Source organism: Leuciscus leuciscus (genome assembly GCF_965113295.1).
Source record: "Leuciscus leuciscus genome assembly, chromosome: 23".
Taxonomy (NCBI): domain Eukaryota; kingdom Metazoa; phylum Chordata; class Actinopteri; order Cypriniformes; family Leuciscidae; genus Leuciscus; species Leuciscus leuciscus.
Genome location: NC_138747.1, coordinates 24,235,148 through 24,258,088, shown reverse-complemented (window position 1 = coordinate 24,258,088; position 22,941 = coordinate 24,235,148). Strand labels below are relative to the sequence as shown.

General features: G+C 37.6%; 1 protein-coding gene across 2 annotated transcripts; it reads right to left on the bottom strand.

The window, feature by feature from the left end:
* Positions 1-11,456: 11,456 nt before the first annotated feature.
* Positions 11,457-22,243, bottom strand: LOC309488440 (uncharacterized protein). 2 transcript variants are annotated; one of them, XM_082156675.1, is made up of 4 exons: positions 22,009-22,243; positions 19,613-19,822; positions 19,190-19,582; positions 11,457-11,997 (listed from the first exon to the last, which is right to left on the bottom strand). In XM_082156675.1, exons 1-4 carry the CDS (start codon positions 22,205-22,207, stop codon positions 11,567-11,569), a joined length of 1,233 nt encoding a protein of 410 aa, XP_082012801.1. In that variant the 5' UTR covers positions 22,208-22,243; the 3' UTR covers positions 11,457-11,566. The 2 variants fall into 2 exon arrangements, with proteins under 2 accessions (XP_082012801.1, XP_082012800.1); XM_082156674.1 differs by having other exon boundaries at positions 19,190-19,822.
* Between the last annotated feature and the right edge of the window lie 698 nt (positions 22,244-22,941).

Here is a 22,941-nt window from a genome sequence, read left to right as displayed (position 1 = left end):
AATGTTCTCAGACCATCTTTGGACTGTATTCTAGGCCACTTTGACAGCTTATCACGGAATGCTCTTTGAATGACAAAGGGCTGGCCATATCTTTGGTTAAGCTTGTTCCAAGCATCTTTGTACGTTTCTTTGTCATTGCAATAAAAGGTGCCTTTAAGATATTTGTGTGCTGAGCCACTCACATACTTTTTCAAATAATAGAGTTTATCAGCTGCTGAGATGCCCTTTCTTTCCTTTTGTTCAAACAGACTTTGGGACAAAAGGAAAACTAAAACGAGGATCAATGTCAGCGAGGCATTTTCGAGATGCCGAGAGCTCCACGTCCGCGACTAACTTCGACTTGTCGAGGGTGCCAGGGACTGTGTAGAACCAATGTCACTGAATTGCAACTTAAGTTGCTGTTTGCTCCAATACAGTCACACGTTTTGGGGGGGATTGCATAATTTACTTGTGACTAGAGATGTCATCCATTGACAGCTAGCTGCTATGGGCTAGTTCAGAGGTTCCACCACTCATTTTGAGCGCGCGCGCGCGCCTGTACTGTACACACATACAATAAATTGACTACATTTGTTGCACACTTGAATCAAAATGTCTTCAAAAGTATGTAGAAGGTGGTTACATTTATTTCCATTCCAGTAACTTCACACATTACATTTCCGTTTGCACTTGTAGGCTATGCTGCTTTAATTTCTTTGTTCCTACTATTTAGTTTATTTTCTTGAACTGCTTTTTCTTATCCTGGACTGCCACCTACTGGATAGAAAAGGCAACAGCCTAGTAATTATGTGAATAAAAATCTACATGTTTGAATGGCCAAAAAAAGGATAAATCATAGGTGGTATTCCACACATTACCTTGGTGTTAGGGTTGCCTACTCTGCACATGTCATTGAAAGTGAGTGGTAACTTCAGTCATTTGCATTTATCGTGCTAAAAATCTGACACCAGACACTACGCTGATGCCTGACCCAAAGGGAAAATTATAATAAAAGAGAGACATGTTGAACTTTAAAGTCTATAATGTTGGTTTGGCTGTTAATCTGTCAAACTTGTTTTTAAGATATGTTCATAGCAAAAAATGGATGCATGTGATTAATTAATATTTATTAATCAGAGTATGTAATTAATTCGATTATTTTTTTAATCGATTGACAGCCCTAAATATTATTATTATTATTTTGTAGCAATCTTAATGTGCTAGTAAGTGGGCAAAAGGTGTTTAAAATGCTTTCCAACTTTTTGGTGAGGGAACATGCATTCTCCAAAACTGATTAGGATATACCGCCTCTCTTAAACCATTTGAACATTAACTGAGATTTTTATATACACTCACCTAAAGGATTATTAGGAACACCATACTAATACTGTGTTTGACCCCCTTTCGCCTTCAGAACTGCCTTAATTCTACGTGGCATTGATTCAACAAGGTGCTGAAAGCATTCTTTAGAAATGTTGGCCCATATTGATAGGATAGCATCTGGCAGTTGATGGAGATTTGTGGGATGCACATCCAGGGCACGAAGCTCCCGTTCCACCACATCCCAAAGATGCTCTATTGGGTTGAGATCTGGTGACTGTGGGGGCCATTTTAGTACAGTGAACTCATTGTCATGTTCAAGAAACCAATTTGAAATGATTCGAGCTTTGTGACATGGTGCATTATCCTGCTGGAAGTAGCCATCAGAGGATGGGTACATGGTGGTCATAAAGGGATGGACATGGTCAGAAACAATGCTCAGGTAGGCTGTGGCATTTAAACGATGCCCAATTGGCACTAAGGGGCCTAAAGTGTGCCAAGAAAACATCCCCCACACCATTACACCACCACCACCAGTCTGCACAGTGGTAACAAGGCATGATGGATCCATGTTCTCATTCTGTTTACGCCAAATTCTGACTCTACCATCTGAATGTCTCAACAGAAATCGAGACTCATCAGACCAGGCAACATTTTTCCAGTCTTCAACTGTCCAATTTTGGTGAGCTCGTGCAAATTGTAGCCTCTTTTTCCAATTTGTAGTGGAGATGAGTGGTACCCGGTGGGGTCTTCTGCTGTTGTAGCCCATCTGCCTCAAGGTTGTGCGTGATGTGGCTTCACAAATGCTTTGCTGCATACCTCGGTTGTAACGAGTGGTTATTTCAGTCAAAGTTGCTCTTCTATCAGCTTGAATCAGTCGGCCCATTCTCCTCTGACCTCTAGCATCAACAAGGCATTTTCGCCCACAGGACTGCCGCATACTGGATGTTTTTCCCTTTTCACACCATTCTTTGTAAACCCTAGAAATGGTTGTGCATAAAAATCCCAGTAACTGAGCAGATTGTGAAATACTCAGACCGGCCCATCTGGCACCAACAACCATGCCACGCTCAAAATTGCTTAAATCACCTTTCTTTCCCATTCTGACATTCAGTTTGGAGTTCAGGAGATTGTCTTGACCAGGACCACACCCCTAAATGCATTGAAGCAACTGCCATGTGATTGGTTGATTAGATAATTGCATTAATGAGAAATTGAACAGGTGTTCCTAATAATCCTTTAGGTGAGTGTATATCAGGAAGAGGGAAATGGCCAAGGAGGCGATAAGAGAGAGACAGGTGACCAGAGAGAGAGAGAGAAGGAGGCGACAGAGGAGGTACAGAAATTGTAGAAGGAGAGAGAGAAGGAGGCGACAGAGGAGATACAGCAATTGAAGAAGGAGAGAGAGAAGGTGGGGAAAGAGGAGGTACAGCAATTGAAGAAGGAGAAAGAGGAGGAAGCGACAGAGGGTCAGGTGACCAAAGTGAGGGAGAGAGAGCACAGAGACAGGCAGCGCAGGAGGCACAGATGACCAGGTAAGAGACCTTAAACAAAATTGTGCATGCAAACATACACTGTCAGAACACTGACGTTCTGTGAACTGCGTGTGAATGGTGTCAAGTACCTTATAAAACTCAACTCTGTAGTATTGCATAAGAGTTTTAGGACTGAAACCACTTGATTCTCCACTATAGCACTTGGGTGGTTGTCGAACTCTTGGCATTGTTATGGGTTTTAAGTCTAAAGAATTCACAACTGTAGATGCTCTCTCAAAAAGTCTTGACTTATCTTGACATTGACATTGCTCATTGTGCCTAGTATTTTGTTTTGAATGAGAGGATTTGTGTAAAGCAAGTAATTTGGTTCCTGTGGTTTCCTCACAGAGGGTCACATGATGAGGGCAGCAGTCAGGCAAATGAGCAGGTGAGAACGCAACATAATTTAGCTGTGAATAGTGTTATTGATATGTACAATACATTCATTTAATAGGATTGTTATTTCAGAGAGTAACACGTTTTCATGTCATGTTTAAACACAGAATATTGAGCCCCATGTCAGGGACCAGTCGAACACAGACAACAGGGACAGAGAAGGATTTGATGTTTCAGACATCATCACCTGCACAAAGCCTGCACAACCTGATCCTAAGTTTATAGTAGTGCAGAAGCGAGCTAACTGTGTGTTGTCTTTTCAACAAAAATGATTCACAACTGTTATGATTCAAAAGAATCACCACAAAATAGGAGAGAACGAATGCATCTACATTGCTGAAATCTGCACTTTATTTCACATTATTCTTTAAATTAAGCCGAAGTTCGGCCATTCACAATTATCAGTATCAACGCGAAACATCAGGCACTGCCACGCCGAACCAGAGCAGAAGACACCCGCCAACAAGAAACCGACAGCTTTTGTAGGGAACGAAGAACCTGCGCACCGGTGCTCCAATTACACCGCAATCAGCCAGTCACCTGCAAACAATACAAACGCACGCACATATACACACACACACACACACACACACAAAACAAGGAAGGACTGACAGGGACGTCACACAACTTTTCCTTGGTTGCATTACAGTGCCACTTTACAAGGGGTCATATGTTTTCACTGTGCCAAGGTTTTTTTGAATCAGTCAACATTTGCAAGCAAGTGTGACCCTGCCTTTGTAAGTGTAGGCTTTAGAAATTGGAAAAAGGCTATCCAGAAGTTCTCAGAACATGCAAAAAGTCAGTTGCATATCCATGCCATGAACATCTGTGCACAAAAAGGTAACACTGTGGCTTCACAGCTTTTTTCAGCTGTTGCCAGACAACAGGAGGAAGCAAGGTATGGATTGATGAAGATTGTAGGCTCCATCAAATACTTAGCTAGGCAAGGTTTAGCTCTACGAGGTCATGTGGAAGAGAAGGGTAATCTATCCCAACATCTGAAAGAAAAGGCAGAAGATGACCCTGCTTTTCAGAAGTGGTTAGTGACACACAAGCAGGATTACACAAGTCCTCTCATTCAAAACAAAATACTAGGCATAATGAGCAAAGACATTATAAGAGGAATAGCTGACCCTATTCGATGCCTTCCAGTCACACAGTTTGCCTTGATTGTTGATGGGACACAAGACACATCAGGTCAAGAACAAGAATCTGTATGTCTTCTTTATGTGGATCATGACTTAAATCCTCATGAGGAATTCATTGGGATGTATTCAGTGCCTGAGACCACAGGAGAATCTCTTGCAAATGTAGCATTAGATGTAATCTGCAGACTAAATTTGCCATTGTCAGCACTGCGTGGGCAGACATATGATGGTGCAGCAAATATGTCTGGCAAATATTCTGGAACACAGGCTCACAGGAAGAAACAACCACTTGCTGTATATGTGCACTGTGGAGCACACTGTGTTAATTTGATAACACAGAAGGCATGCACAGCTTCTATAGTTGTGCGAGATGCCGTTGACTGGGTTCATCAATTAGGAGTTTTGTGTGGACAGTCTGGCAAATTCAAACAGATGTTTCATCAGATTGCGATATCTGACCATGGAACCTCAAGTGCCCTGAAACCACTCTGTGAAACTAGGTGGACTGTTAGACACGGTGCCATCCATTCTGCTTTAACAGTATGACTGTATCCTTACTGCCTTAGAGGAAATGGCAGGGACTAACTCTCCCACTGCAGCCACTGCAAATGGTCTATTTCAGCAGTTTATGAGAGGCAGTACTGTTCTTGGTCTTGTGATGGCACAAGCAGTTATTGGAGAGCTAGAGAGTCTCAACAGGTGTCTTCAGAGAAGGACAGACTGTTTCTGGCATGCAGGCTGCTGTTTGTAAGGTTCAGTCTACTCTCAATGGCAAGAGGAGTGATGATGTCTTCCAACACCTTTTTGAGAGGGCATCTACAGTTGTGAATTCTTTAGACTTAGAACCCATAACAATGCCAAGAGTTCGACAACCACCCAAGCGCTATAGTGGAGAATCAAGTGGTTTCAGTCCTAAAACTCCTATGGAATACTACAGAGTTGAGTTTTATAAGGTACTTGACACCATTCACACGCAGTTCACTGAACGTTTCCAGCAGGGTGGTCTTCTTACCCTACAAAAGCTGGAGAACACCTTGCTTTCTGGAAAGATTGATCCGGTGGTTCATGACTACCCAGAAATGAATGCCCAGCTGCTGGAAATCCAGCTACCTATGTTCAAACATAATTACATGTTCAGTTCCTGTGGAGAGGCTACAAACATTCTCAAAGATTTGCCAGTAGAGGTGCGAGGCTTATTTACTGAAGTTGAAACTCTGATCAGATTACTCCTTGTGGTACCAGTCTCGTCCTCTGAGGCAGAGAGGAGCTTTAGTGCTCTTAGACGATTAAAGACTTGGTTACGCACAACTATGACACAGCAGAGGCTGTACCATGTTGCAGTGTGTCACATCCATCAGGACAAATTGGACCTCTTAACTAAGAAGTCAGTGTGTGCACAGTTCATTTCTTTTACACCGAGACGTAAACAGGTGTTTCGGTATGTGTGTTAAGTTGCAGCCTAATATGTTGTAACATACGTTAAAATGTGATTTACAGATAGGCCTTCTTTTGTATTTACATGCTTTTGTTTAGATTTTGTTAGTGGATGGTGAGTTTTGGTGATTACACCGAGACATAAACAGGTGTTTCGGTATGTGTGTTAAGTTGCAGCCTAATATGTTGTAACATACGTTAAAATGTGATTTACAGATAGGCCTTCTTTTGTATTTACATGCTTTTGTTTAGATTTTGTTAGTGGATGGTGAGTTTTGGTGATGCCCACCAATATGTGAAATCTGTTCAGAATAAAGGTGCAAGCTGCACTCCAGTGTGCCACCCTGTATTGTGTAATGTATTGAGAGTTGAATTGTGCATAATACATTTGCTGCATGTAGGTGCCAATACAGTGATGCAATTGATTAATCTTTAAGTTCTTTTTTTTTTTTTTTATAAAATATTGAACACACACAAAAAATCAATTAAGTGGAAGCTGCCACTGCTGGCTAGTGCTTAAACACTTAATTTAACTACTGTGTCATTATGGCATAAATAGTCAAGTGAACAGCTGCATTTACGTTAAGTAGCCTAAATCAGTAAAAGTATCACAATGTATTTCTAATACAGGAACGGCAAATTAGCATGTTACCTTTTACACAAGAAAATTATTCAATAAATAAATAAATTAATAAATATGCCGCGAGTTTAACCCCCCCAATGGTAGACCCAAAGTTACGCCCTTGACTGGCCTAGTGGTTTTTGGATATTTTACTGCAAAAATCTTACATTGTTCACCTTTAACCTTTTTCTTTCTTACAGCACTCATATTTATGGTAAACAAGCATTTTCTCTGTAGGAATATGTGGACGTTCTGAACGTTGAGGGAGTTCAGATATATTTGTATCTTTACGTTTAACTGCTCCTTTTCCATCCTTTTCCTTTTTACCTTCTGATTCCATCTGAAGCAGGCTTTCAGATTCTTGATCTTCAATATCAATGTCCATAGTGAACTCACTTTTATGGCGTTTCAGCTCCTTAGACCATCACATTGATTCCAACGTGCTGCAATCCATCCCTTTTATGCAGCTGCATGTCAGCGGGTTGGTTGAGTGGAACAATGTCATCATGATGATTGACAGGCAGGAAGTCCAGTGATCCTACACCAAGGAGCGGAATAAAGAAACAACGGGGAACGAACAAGCACTTCTGAAGGGGATCTGAACCAGCAAAGGTGAAGTTCTTACTGTAGCGGACCCCGCCTGAATGATGGCCAAAACTTTATTGATATTTTATTGCGTCCATTTCCACTCCAAAATCACCGTAAGAGCTGAACAAACAAAGTACAAGAAGTGCATATTAACGTCTCATCCACAAACTCTCTCTCTCTCCGTTGCATTATCATTAATATAATGCCCTTTTTCACAAGATGTAAAATAAGTCTTTGATGTCCCTAGAGTGTGTATGTGAAGTTTTAGCTCAAAATATCTCACAGATATTTTTATATAGCATGTCAAAATTAACAATTTTTGAGGGTGAGCAAAAACACACCGTTTGTGTCTGTTCCTTTAAATGCAAATGAGCTGCTGCTCCCAGCACAGAGGGGGCGGAGCTTCAATAGCTTGCACTCACACAGACATCCACTGAAAATTTCAAAAACTTTCAGCCATTTATGTTCAAACCGGATTCAGACAATGATGGAGAGACTCAAGAAGAAGTGACAACATGTAGAATGCAACAGGATGTTTCTGAATGGTTAGTTGATGAATTTATGTAGCTTATGTGTAGTTATCTTCTAGTCATTGATTAGTATATTCTGTTCTGATAATCTATAAACATTGTTCCGGGGCCGGGGTTTATGTAAATTGTAGGGTTGGTGATGTCACTAACTCGGGAGGAATGTCGTGTAGTCCCAACCAGCCGTTTGTTGTAGTCCTTAAAAAACTATTTATTTTAAAGCAAATATCTCCCTTTGCTTTGAACTTTGAGCACTGTAACTTTTCAGATGTTGTTTATGCTCAAACAGCAATATTACACACTAACTAAAGTTACAAAAGTGAAATCATAATCAACCACGCCTTTAACATTAAACAAATATATACAGACCATATGCCTTTTCGGGGGGTGCTTAATAACTTGCAAACTTTATAGCTGCAAAACAGCTCCGATGAACTGTGTGCTGTCCCTTTCATTACCCATAGTCATAGACTATAATACCCGTCAAAATAAGTCCCTCCTTAGTAAGACAGATAATGCAGATCTTACACCTAGTTAAACTGAAATATCAAAAATGTTTACAAAAACAAATTGGAAGATTAATCACAACAAAGTTTGTTACATTCTACCTAACTGAACAGTGTGTAATTGATATATCGATAGACAGCAGACAGCAATGTAATGTAATGAAATTATAATAAAGAAATAATAATAAAAAAAGAACAATGTCTGTCTGTCTGTCTCTCTCTCTCTTTCTCTATAAAATGGAATAGTAGATATTTCTTATGTTATGATGCTTTAAGTCTTAAAATCTCCAGTGCTGCATCAAGCAACCGGCATAATATCAGTCACTTTTCAAATCAGTGTATGGTTCAGACTAACTGTAGGTGATGTGTGTACGACTCCAGTAAAATGATGAGATAATTAATCGCTCACAAATAAATCTAATAAATGAGTCAAATTGGCCATGAATAATTATAGACTACACAACATTATAACTATTTTAAAATTCATTTTAAAATTACAGACCTGCTGCTATGACAGCAACTCCAGGTTGAGCTTCGAAACACCTAACAATCCTGGATCATGTCAAATCATCAACAGTAAGTTGATGAGTAATACACACAAAAAATGGGCCCCAGGTATCAAAAAATAAATAAATAAATAAATAAATACAAATTAAAACTCTTTAAGCCAAACCAGTTAACTCCACAGCCATACTGGTAACATAATATAGCAGATACAGTCATACAAGTATAATGTCTATCTGGGGACAAGCTAGACAACATCCAGATAATTCTTTGCCATCTACCACACCTCGATCCTAGAAGGGACTTTCCCAATCTACATGAATCTCAATAAACGATATAGGTAAATGCTTATAAACACTAAGAACATGCTCGCACTAGGCAGGGTTGCCTCATTGTCACCCCTCCTGACTCCCTCGATGGCCTGCACACACATTGCACTTTAGCATTCCAGTCTATGGTTCCAGGACTGAGCACGCTTAAGTCATTCTGATGCAACTTTGTTTTGAAGAAAACAGAAACATGCTCTTGCTAATAGGCTGCATAATATATTTAGCCTATCACTTATGTAGCCTATCAGTGATTTTTACTTAATCATTCTCATGCTGTACGCACCACAAGTTTATTATGGGGGCAGCTGAGGTTAAGGGGGGGAATATGCAGCTTTATTCGCAAATTACAATTCCGGTTCGGCAATAAGGTGAGAACCAAAAACGTAATAAACCCGATGTTACATGCTTGATGTTATAGTGTGTGATATAAATATTTTATGTAATGGGTATTTTCAACATAGGATGCTCAGGTCAAAGATCATATATACTTACCCAAAAAGTACTTAACACAGTAGAACTAACAGTCATATGATTAGCTTAGATCATTTTTAACTAATCACCAGAACAAATCACAGTGAAGAAGACTTGAGTGATACTGATTTTTACTCAACTGTAAGATTTAAATGTACATGTATCTTTTGTTCAAGAGACTCACTTGGTTGTTGTGGCCAGTGATCTCCCAGCCGTGAATAAAACTTAATTTTTGCAAAAGGCAACTTGGGAATTGTGTCAGATATAGGCTGCACAGCTGAGGAATAGAAGTACTAAAGATTCTACGCTCAAAAGACCACCGCAGAGACAGTGATAGTGTCGGAAGACTATAGAGCCGCCCTCGGGGTGAGGCTGTAATACTCTGAGTTAGTATTAATGATCATGTGTCGGACCAGCGTACAACTGAGAAGGACGGTGAGAGTGTATAGATGCTAAAGACCTGTGTGCATGTGTGATTGAGGTAGTAGTGATAGTAGCTTCTTGACGGGACGCCATCACCATACTTCAGGGAAGTATTGGATTGGATTTTAAGTATTCAAGGAATTATTTTGAGATACTGTAGTATATTATTTTATCATATTAACAACTGGAAGTTGTTTGAATTGTCCGTGGTGAAGAAGTCAGATTTAGTAGGTTGTATTCGTATTGAGAATTGCCAAATCAAAAAGGACAAAACCAAGCAATTCCCATAACTAATGACCCAAACCCTCTAAACTAACTACAAAAAAGAAAATCCGAAAACGAAAATTTTAGCATATACGAAGCCTTAAATGAACTACGCTAAATAAAGACCAAAGATACTGGGGGTTGCTATCACTCTGAACATAAAAGCTAATAATGAAAATACCACAAATAAATACTCAATTACGGCACAAACACAAATCAACCAAATTAGAAATCAAAGCCAAGCAACAACTTAAAGTAGTAAATTCACGACTGGCCGAGGAAGTCCGAAGATATGTCCATCTGTATGACACATCTTTGTCAAACTATAAAGACTCTCAGATGGCAAATGATTCTGCTGTGGGTTACACCATCAACATGCCCGTGGACACTGCCTAGTAGCGGTCAGCATGTGCAATTGCATGTAGATGCGGACAACGACGCAGAAGTATAAATGAAAACCGACGCATGCAGCATAGAGGCTGCGGCATAGGTCCGACGCAGAGGTATCAATTAGCTTTAACTCGAGTGACATGGGTTGCTGACTTTGCTCACACCCACACCTTGAAATCAAGCCCTTTTATGCAGCTGCATGTCAGCGGGTTGGTTGAGTGGAACAATGTCATCATGATGATTGACAGGCAGGAAGTCCAGTGATCGTACACCTAGGAGCGGAAAAAAGAAACAACAGGGAACAGAAAAACAGAGCAAAAAAAAACAAACAAAATATACACAAAACAATGTAACAATAAATATACCCAAATTAATTCAAAAGTGTACTATCCAAGTAGTAATAGAAGGTGTTTGTTGAAATTATGACATTAGCGCACATTCAAGAAGTAGCCGTTATGTTCTCTGGTCACACTAGATGGATACACAGTCATGCGGATCAACAGGGCGAATCAGGAAGTGTGATTTTCAAAGAGACAAATCGGCATTTCGTTTATGCACTTTCTTTTACTTAGTTGATGTCTAGATGTTTTGAAATTCATTTTTTCAATCCAAAACCCAGCCCACCTCTTCAAACGGGCCAGGGCACGGTTCAGCGTTCCACGTGTTACTGAGCAATCACACAAGTCAAACAAACCTGTCTTTGGGTGTCAAACGTGCTTGGGCACAGTTCTGATCGCCTATTGTGAGTACACCCTAAATAAGTTGCCTTTGGTTTGCTTGTTGGCGGAATAATGACAAATATATTAATGAATAATGTTTAATTAAGCATTAACAAGAACTGCACAATGAATACCTATGAAATGTAATATATTAGTCAGTAAAAAATCTGTAATAGCTGCATTGAAATCATGTATATTGTGTAAAATGCTGTAAAAAATTTAAATAAGCAAAATGGCTTTTTTAAATGACAGACATGGGATGTAGGAAAAGTATGTGCATCTACAAAACTAGAGATAGATGTCTCAGTGCATCATTTATTATTAGAAATGTACATCAGAAATTCAAAATTAACATTACTATTATAATTTCCTTGCTAAAGAAGTGGTAATAACAAAAGCCAATTTACAGGTTCAGGCTTTTTCCTTTGATAACAGTGACATATCTCCTTCATGGTGCTTGATTATATGTGATCTTGCCTGATTCCACTGAACAAACCCCTTTCCACATTTATTGCACCCAAATGGTTTTTCACCAGTGTGAATTCTTAAATGCTCTGCAAGATGCCAGCTCTTATAGAATCTTCTGCCACAAAATTTACAGGGGTAGTTTCGATCACCTTGGTGTAAAAGCATGTGGCTTTTCATGCTCTTTTGACGTTTGAATGGCCTATCACAAATCTTACAATAGAAAGGATATTTCCCAGGTCCCTGATCAGAAAAACTTAATTTAGGAGAGTGCCGTGGGTTTGTGTCCACATTTACACAGTCTGGCTGCAGGATTATTTCAACATGGGATATCTGTGAGTCCAGTGGTTCTTCAGACCGATCTTCTGCTCGCCTTTCTGTAGGGAAATAAATGTTATTGTAATTTAGTCTACAAATATGATTATTTGTTAAAAACTAGTGCTGCAAATCGATATATATATATATATATATATATATATATATATATATATATATATATATATATATATATATAAACAAATTAATCACACATTTTTAAAGTTTTTAATTAATATTGTAATACTTTCACACTGAGTATCCAAAACAATGTAGAAACAACAATGGCTGTATATTTTAAATATTTGTTTAATGGCATCTTTTTACTAAGTACTATGAATGAAGGCCAGTATAACTGATATCAGTACTGATACTGATGTCTCTATTTCATTTTTTTATTTTATCCATTAAAACCTCTGATATTCTTCATTTGGAGTGACACTAGTGATCTTTGGGGTCTCCAGAGACCCCAGCCAATAACATGTAATTTTGTAACAGAATAATAGTTTTTATTTTTAACAAATGTAATTTTACTCTGTATCCAGTTTTTGGAGGAGTTATGATATATTTTAAATTTATATAAATAAATTAAAAAAGTTTTTTTTTAAATAGGTTTTTATACAAAAACAGCTTTTTATGTAAAATTCACTTTATAAAAGACCCAAATTTCAAAATTTCATTTATGGAAATAACATGGATAATTTGTACATGGTTTAGTGTAAAATTTTTGCCCATATTTTGGAAAATGATCATTTTAGCCACTAGATGGCTATAGAGCTCCACTATATGCTATTTGACTAACTGAAAGATATCTTTTCACAAGTTTTTTTCCCCAGTTGGATTCATATATAAATATTATGAAATCACAATTCCAATTACAATTACATTATGATTAGAATCAAACCTGAAAAAGATAAAAGTTGAGTTTTTAGAGTTTATCATTTATTTCAATCTTCTTTTTTCATATAATTGTACAAATGTAATCTACACTTCAGTTACTAACTGTAACAGAACAGATATGTACAGTTATATTGAGTACAAATACATGACATGAACATCAAAATGCAATGAACTGAACAGCATAACAAATGAGCAAATAAAGCAGTAACTTTTGTCTCTTTCTCTCTCCCTCTCTGTGTATGTATGTGTGTGTGTGTGTGTGTGTGTGTGTGTGTGTGTGTGTGTGTGTGTGTGTGTGTGTGTGTGTGTGTGTGTGTGTGTGTGTGTGTGTGTGTGTGTGTGTGTGTGTGTGTGTGAGAGAGAGAGTGTTCACATTGTCGATGTGTCAGTGTCACCAAATTTATTTTTGTGGTGGTTCTGCATGTTGGACTATTTTATGTGACAGATTATAAGAGAGCAGTTTTTATAGTCTCACAAATGTATGCCTCTGTGTGTGTGTGTGTGTGTGTGTGTGTGTGTGTGTGTGTGTGTGTGTGTGTGTGTGCGCCTGTGAGCATGATAATTTTGCATTGTGAATGTTTTTATCACTGTTAGAAGTGTGCCACTTCATTTCTGTCTGTGTGTTCTGCGTTGTTTCTGATTTTGATGAATTTTGCCCATTTTGTATGCCACGAGTGTGACTATTTTTTTCACGCTAACATAAAAACAGATATCATTAAAAATAATAATAATTTTGTAGATCTAGAAAGGGTTGAGAGCCGTACAAAGTTTCATGCCATTAAAATGGAAGTTTTATCAGAAAGAAATCACTGGAAACTAGCGAGATCGCAAAACTATCATGATAAAAGTGACCGTTTGTTGGCATTTTTGTTGGCAGCCTGGCTTTTACCGAGACATGGTCCAGTGAGCAAGACCTAGACAATGACCTGTGCATTGACGGATTTGGAACACCGTTTCGTTTGAACCGAAAGGCTGAGGTGACGGGAAAAAAAACTAGGTGGTGGGGTATGTTTGTATGATAACGAACAATACTGCCATGCTTCGGATGTCGAACTTTTAACAGTATCATTGCGTCCTTTTTATTTGCCTCAAATGTTTCCACAAATTGTTATGAGAGTTGTGTATATAAATCCGAAGGCAGATGCTGTTTCTGCTGCAAGTACCATTTTTGAGGTGGTACAAATACTAGAGTCGATTTCACCTGAAGCACCGAGTTTTATATTGGTTGATTTTAATCATGTGTCGCAAAAGCACTTGCACACTATTATCAATACGTCACCTGCCCAAACAGACGGAATAAAACACTAAATGTGTGTTATGGGTCAGTGAAGAACGCTTACAAATCACTTCCACTACCTCCATTGGGCTCGGCCAATCACAACTGTGTGTTTCTATTGCCTACATATAAGACTTTTAAGGAGAGAGAAAGTACAGACAAAGGATGTAAAGGTTTGGACTGAAGAATCTGTGTTCTGTTTACAAGAGTGTTATGACTGCACGGACTGGAAAATGTTTAGAGAAAGCTGTGGTTATGATTTGGATGAACTTGCTGATGTAACTTGTTCTTATGTTGCCTTTTGTAGAGACATAATTCCTTGTTTCCTTTTATAAAAGTGAGATTAGAGAGCCAGATGGCTGCTAATAAGTTGGGTTCGGCCTGGTCCAGTATGAAAAGTATATTAGGGTATGGTAGTTCAAAGCACAATAATCAGGTCTTAAACGGAAATAATTTGGATTTGGAATTTGAGAACGCCCTGAATGGTTTCTATAATCGTTTTGATACAACTAATTTTAGTAAGGAAACCCAGGACTTGCGTCACAAGCTTGATGATAGGCAACCTTTTTTGTAGACCAAAGGGAGGTGGATAGCGCCTTTCTTTCAGTTGGAGTAAAAAAAGAGTTATGGACCTGATAATATTTGTGGGCGGGTGGATCGGAGTCCTGTATTTCACTAAATGTTTTATATGTCCTTGAGGGTACAGCATGTTCCAAATGTGTGGAAGTATGGAATGATTGTCCCTGTTCCGAAATCTATTTGCCAAAGACGCTAAATGCTTTTAGACCGGTGGCTCTTACATCTGTTAATGAAAATTCTTGAAAGATTTGTGAGATCTGAAATATTGAGGATGACTGAGGGTTTATTAGATCCGATGCAGTTTGCTTACAGATCTAAAAGAGGTGTAGATGATGTCACGATCACCTTGATACATTTAGTTTTGAAACATTTGGAGTGGAAGGGGTCTCATTCAAGAGTTCTATTTGTAGATTTTTCCTCTGCTTTTAATACAATTCAACCTCACGTCTTAAGTGGGCTTTTAGAACAATTTAAATTGAGTAATAACCTAGTAGGATAGACGTTAGACTTTTTAACTAATAGGACACAAAGAGTGAAAATAAATAATACTCTCTCAGCACAGGTCACTTCCTCTACTGGTTCGCCCACAAGGATGTGTACTTTCTCCTTTACTGTTTATTCTTCACACAAATATGTGTCAAAACAATCGGGAAAAATCGTGTTATTTTGAAGTACGCGGACGATACTGTAATTGTCAGTCTGCTTCAGAATAATAAGAGTAGTCATGGACCAGTTGTTTGTGACTTTGTAGAGTGGTGTGAGGAGTCTCACCTTCATTTGAATCTACTGAAGACCAAGGATATGGTAATTGATTTTAGAAAGAAGGTTTCTATGCATTAAGTCACATCCATTAAGGGTCAAACAGTGGAAGGTGTGCAATCTTATAAATACTTCGGGACAATCATTGATTCGAAGTTGAGTTTTGAAGCCAACTGTGAAGCTGTGTGTAAAAAGGGGCATCAACGTTTGTTCTTTTTAAGGAAACTGCAAATTTCAAATTGACAAAACACTAATGATTCTGTTTTATCAGGCTTTTATCAAATCAATTTAGTTTTTTTCTGTGGTGTCCTGGTACGGGAATTTATCTTTAAAGAGCCGGAACTCTAATCAAATTGTGAAATGGTCCAGTAAGTTGATTGTGGAGCTTCTACTTAACCCTGCTTCACTGTACCACAGGCAGGTACAGCGAATGGGTTTTTTAATTTGAAATGACAGGCAGCATCCCCTGTATTATGAGTTCCAGCACCTTCCGTCTAATCAACGGTTTAGAGTCCCGCAGTGTACAACAAAACGTTATAAGAACAGCTTTGTCCCTGTAGTGATGAATTCTATGAATAAGATGAAGTAATGGGTTTAGTATAATGTTTTAGGGGTTAGTGTTTTTATAGTGTTGTCTATTGTATTGTCTATGATATATGTATGAGAAACCGCCTGAACTTGTTCACTGAAATCTAATTTACTTACGGGTAGAGAATAAAGGAACCTGCACCTGAACCTGAGGAGCTTTAGTAAAACTGTAAAAACGGAGTCGCTTTTTTATGACATATGCGGAGCTAAATATGGATATCAGACAGTCCGGTATAAAGAGACGAGATGTACTGACAGATAAAATAAAATAAATACACAATTGTGATAGCCTAAATCAGTGTTATTCAAATGGCAGACTGCGGTCCGGACCATGGGACATAATTGCGCAAATTTAACATTTCTACAGATTAAAGTGAGCAGTGCATCAAAACAACGGAGCGGTCCACACCACAAGCACTCAGTGTTGTTTATAATAATGATCTTTCGGAGCTATATCTATAATATTTTTTATCTAGAGCCAAAAGTGCTTCATTCAAGCCCTTTCCGCTCCATCCGTGTTGCTTCTCTCTCTCCCTTGCTAAAAACGTAAAGCTAGAGCTGCAGACGACGCGGTTATTTTAATAACAAAAGTAGCAGAAACACGGTGAGCAGAAAAATAGATACATTCGCTAAAACGCAGCAGAAAACAAGACTGCAGCTGATACAATTATTTTGTATCTGTCATACAGATGACTCTAACCGTTTAACTACACCAGGTTAAGACTACACATTAATTACATTTAGCATTATTAATCAGCATATGAAGAGCATTTCATAATAAACAATGTTAAAATTTGGAAAGTTATTTAGAGATGGCAACAAGGAAAGACAAACTTTTTTTATTTTTTTTTATTACTAGTTAACTTTGCTTTGTCCTCATGATGAGAGTTTTGATTATTAGATAATGTACATTGTTTGTTTTCAGTAGTTTATTGCTTTGATATAAACACTGCACCCAAGTCCCTTTCACCTTTCTCAGTCCCAAGGCCTTCTATGTGCCATACACGTAGGTGTCTAAATGTAAAATAAATAAGTAAATAAATAAATAAAAATAGCCTGTTAAAACATCTGATCTAACCTTTATATTTTCATATCCAGTTGGGAGAAATATTTACTTTTTTGGGTACATTTCTGGTTAAAATTATTTGACATCACTGTTTTGGCTCTCTGGGCCAAAGATTCTCATCTTTGATGACTATTTTGAGTGTTTAGGTATTGTTTTTTTTTTGTGTACTCCTGCTGTCTCGATGGAAATGTATAACTGTTCCAAAAACGTATTGTCCGGACCTCTGCTGGGAAGGAAATATAGAGACCGGACCTCTTGGAACTTTAATTGAATACCCCAGGCCTAAACTATTTGTCTGATTTCTTCAAGCGGTTATATTTAGTATGTTTACTTTGGTAATGGTTTGTGCACTTTTGCATCGCACATAAATATTTCTGCCTTACACGGTAATCAGAATCCACATCAAATCACAAACAGAAGGTATTCAAACACTCGCTGCAATCTGAAAGTGAGTTTTGAGCTAAAATGATTTGAAAAAGTCTTTAATGCTGATTAGCTGATTAGGAATCATTTGCGGCCCAGAGGAAGCCCCAACGAGGCCCAATCAAGCCCCAGAAGTGACAGTGGAAAAGCACGCCCGCTTTTGGTCCGACAGTGGAAATGCGGCTAATGACAGACAGCAAACGGGATTATTAGGCTGCTGTCACTTATGCCCTGTTTACACCTGGTATTAAAATGCGATAAAAGTGTTTTAATGTGTTAACCACAACGAGAAGTGCTTGGCACATGATAATTCCACTTTAATTTGTGTTCTAAATAGCAGATGTTCTGAGAAAATATTTTATATTTAGAGAATAATAATCGATGCACATTTGACTCCAAACAGAAACAGACACAGAAGGACGGTGATCGAACAGCATTTTCCCGAATAAGTCAGATAACATAGTACTGTACAAACTCTGCTGAAGGCAGCTGTGCTGTTTGTGTCGAGACGTGCACAGACTGACAGTAGGAAATGGTAAGATATGCACGATTTATTTTTTAAATGTTTCGTCAGTGAAGAGCTGAGTCTTACAATTATTTACACTTTAAAAAATAAGGCCTATCTGTTTCCATTACAAATATATAAACATCCTAAAATATATGTTTACCTTATGGGCTAAATTGCATTAATTTGATTTGTTTAAAGCAATTAAATACTAATTAAATACAATTTGGACAGTGGAGAAGATTGAGAATAACTCTTCTCTGAAAACTTTCTCTGAAATATTATAACATTTTTATTTATTTATTCTAAAACAAGGCTAGAACACTGAACGATTTTTAGCAATGTAATGTGACTGCACATAGTCCGCATCTCATATTTTCTTAATGCCTTGTACTGTGTTGAACATGGTATCACGTGGATGGACTATGCATGGAAATGATATGCAGATGATACGCAGATGCAGAAAACTAGGCGTTGTAAGCTCCATATATGGTTATTTCTAAGGGGGCGATGCATGTAGCCTATGCACAATCTTCCGCTGACTGGGTTTTATAAAGGGAATTTTGCGCAGGCTCTGGCATACTTTTATGCGTACGCCAAATCTAGCTTGTGCGTACGCACACTTTTAGAATGAAAACTACGGAACGTTTTATACATGAGGCCCCAGGTGAGAACAGGTGTGTGTCACTCTTTACATTCATTTAACACTTTTTAACTCATTTAAGACTCTGCTTACGATGATACTCGCCAATAACGGGCATTTCGACAAAATTGTGCGTTGTTTTTTTTTTTTGTCCATTCAAGCGCAAAAGAGAACTCAATGTGGCACTGGCGCGCTGTCTGAAGCGACGTTCTGTGCGTGTGTTTCAGGTGTTTTTTCACAGAGAGCCGCTTCACAGATAGCGCACCAGTACAAATTTGAATTGTGCAAAAACAAATTAATGGCATGTGTTCATTTTTACAGCTCTATTAAAAACACAGTGTTGAAATGGGTTACCCCAGAATGGAAATTAATTTAATTTTTTGGCCTAAAGTCCCAATTCATTGACCTGCCTAACTCAACCCGTCTTTAGACTTTTTATTAAAATATTAAGACTTGCAAACATAGTGTCATTTGACTCAAACACTCATCTGATTGACAGCTATAATGATAATCACCTGCATGGAGTCTCTCATGTTCTTTCAAGTGGAATTTCGATTTAAAACGACTCCCACATGAACCACAGCAGAAAGGTGTCTGGTTCTGGTGCACTAAAGTGTGTCTCTGCAAACGTCCTTTGGTGCTGAACATTTTTCTGCAAATCTTGCATATTAATGTGTTTTGGTAACTTTGAATTGTCTTTTGTGACATCTCATCAGAACTTTCAATGTAAAGTTGAAGACACGACAGGTCTTGTTCAGGTGCTGGAACTTCAACATGACAACCCCTGCCAGACTGCACTGCAGAGGGGTATGAATGTTTTGCCTGATTTTCACACAGCTCTGACTTAACTGTGATTGATGATTGTGTATCTGTACCAACTGTGATTGATGATTGTGTATCTGTACCAACTGTGATTGATGATTGTGTATCTGTACCACCAATATCTTCATTCTTCGACAGCACATTTGGCAGAAGTGTGAGGCAGTGAGAGGGTTCCTGCCATTTAAAACCTTCAGAAAGGGGAGAAGTATTTGTAGAAGCTTGTCTCAAAGGCTCATGGGGCATCACAGTGGCAACCTCCATTTTTACTTGTATTTCTGACAGTTCTGAACCCAATGGAACTTGCAGACATCCATCTCTCCGAGTATCTGTGTGACATGAAGCAGAAAAAAAGTTTTTACTTGTAAGACAGGGAAATGCTAAATATAATGTTCAAGTCAATTTAAAATGCCATTCACCACCAATTTACAGGAATACACTACACAAAATTGGCAGATTTTTGTCCAGATTTACAGTCTGGAGGAGTCAACACTAGTTGTCAAAGGTAATAGCCAGTTTGCAGAGTTTGGGAAGTCAGAGTTGACACAGTGGCATTTCAAATAAAAAGGCAAAGTGTACAGATTTTTTTTAGCTTTAGATTATGATTTTATCCAGTCGGAGGACATCAATCATGCTTGATATTTTGAGAGCCGACTTTAGATCACATATTGTTTACATTTGCCATGCGTCTCCAAGCAAAAGAAAATCCACATCCAGGTTATGGTACACGTGTCTTTTTGCTGTGAAATATTTTAATGATTTTTATAAAGTAAACAAACAAAAAAAACATCAGGGCCTGGAAAGTTTCTGAAATTTGGTTGATTTCACACGGAATGACCCAAATGTGTTTATGTCTGATAACCTTTTATACACTTAACTGCAGATACTGAAATAACACTCAAACACTGTGTGGTTATTCTGTCCCTTATTTTCCTAAAAGAACCACGATTGTCCCTCATTTTCCTTTCCAGAAGTTGGCAACCCTAAGCACAACTGTTTCCAATATTGAGAATAATGGAGTTTCAAATCAGTATATTATAATGATTTTTGAAGGATCATGTCACATGTGACACTGAAGACTGGAGTAGTGGCTGATGAAAATTCAGTTTCGCATCACATAAATAAATTACTTTAAAGTATATTAAAATAGAAAACCACTATTTTTTAACTAGTAATATTTCACTATTACTGTTTTTTTCCTGTATTTTTTATCAAATAAATGTAGGCTTGATGAGCATATGAGACTTCTCTCAAAAACATTAACATACAGTATATTAAATCATTAAAAATGTTAAAATAGAGCAGTGAGATTAATTGTTAAAAGAGTGTGATCTCAAACACCCACACAATCTCATTCCTAAATGACAACGATTTGGGTATGTATTAAAAATTTGACAGGTACAACCATAGCGGAACATTGAAATCTACACTGACCCAGAGAGAGCAGTTGACAGTCTAGCTTAACAGTCTTTTCAAATACACAGTATCATTATTTCTGTTACTAAAATTCAAATTATGACAGAAGTACTGAGATAAAAGTTTAAAGTTTGGATATAAACACTGATGTCTACGGTAGCAATCAAAATAGAGTAAATCACCTTCTGAAAGTAATGATGATTTAAATAAAGATTGTATCTATTACATCGTTAGACCAGACGGTGGGAAGTGATTTAAAAAAATTATAATATTTGTCACTGAATCATTCATTCAAAACGATTTAATTTTTATTTTTTATTATTAGTTCAACTTAATTAAATATTTTTTAAAATAGACTGCAGCCATTAGCAGTGTAGAGCCTCTATTAATTAACAGGTTGTTTAGTTGACTATTTAGAAACAAATTGTGATTCTTAATTTATCCTGAATCTTGCAGCTCTGTTAAAGTAATGACACAACCTGTATTTGAGGATAGTTTATTTGTGCATTGTGCATTTCTCAATCATTATTATTATTGCATTGCATTATACAGTAAGTTTTACCCTTCAAAACTAAAACTGATATAAAAACCTAACAATTTCTGTTAAAAATGATTTAATTGCAAAGCTATTATATTCTTAACTTTTGACTATATAAACAACCACATCAGCACAACACTGCTCAGTTTGGCTCACTGAATAGGCTACTTCGAGGTATGAGTATTCTCATTAGATGGGCAAGAAAAGCCTGATGTAAACATATATGACACCAAACATAAATCTTATTTGAAATATTTAAAATATATAAACATATCGACTTTTCTTACTATTATTTCATAAATAAAAACAATTTAATAATGCCAATTTAAATACAATTTATCATCATGACATCCATTATAATATGATAAAAGTGAGAACAACATATTTGAGATTGAGCGTTGATATGCGTGTAACGTGACTGACTGATATGTAACATGAAGGTTACCTGAAAAAGGGTACTTCAGATAATTCCATAGTACTACCATTGATCATGGCCAAAAAGCATGGTATTCCCATTGAACATGACAAAATAAAATAGTTTAGAGTGAATGTTTTACTAACCATGGCGTGTTTCTGCACAGACGCTGTTTCGGCTGAGAGTCAGTGTACTCCTGAGACAACAGTTCTCTTGCTTTAGACGCTCTATCTCCTGCTCATATTCAATCATATTGTCTTTGACAGCGTCAAATATTTCTTCGGCTACTGCTGTCATGCGTTTCACCAAAAACGAATGAATAGACACAAGTCCCATTTTGATCATTTTGTTACAATGTACAAACTTCCGTTTCTTCTTCTTCTTTTTTCTTTGGCAACCGCACTAAACAGTGCATTACTGCCATCATCAGGTAGCTTGGATCAAAAACATTTTCCTATACCTCTTGAAAAATTATACAATAATTTTTTCAAACTCAGACTCATTGGCCTTGGCTCATTTTATGTGAAGACTATATATGAACACATTTTCAATGACCACACACTGTACATCCCCCCTACACATTTATATTACACAAAGGATGTCCTCCTCCTGTCAGGGCCTACTGTTATTGTGTGTGTGTGTGTGTGTGTGTGTGTGTGTTCTTGTATGGTTTATGAGGACACAAATGTGTATAATGGCATGGGTATTACAACGTAAACATAGTTTATGAGGACATCTGTGTCCTTATAAACCATACGGCTTAAAAAACATACTAAATGGTGTTTTTTGAAATTCAAAAAACGCAAAAGTTTTCTGTGATTAGTAGGTTAAAGCCACACTAAGTAGAAATGGTGTTTTTGTCAAACAGCGACCCCTAGAGTCGCTGTGGAATACTTGCACTGTCGTAAATATATTATATTATAACGTTTTTACATGATTGCAGCTAAATCACAAGTAAATAGTCTATAGTCTAGGCCTACTGTATTATTTTATTTTTCTGTTGTTTTTATTGGAATGTAAACATTACAAAATGCCAGATAACATCAATTAAGTTAAATGTAGCCTACGTCGCATTATTT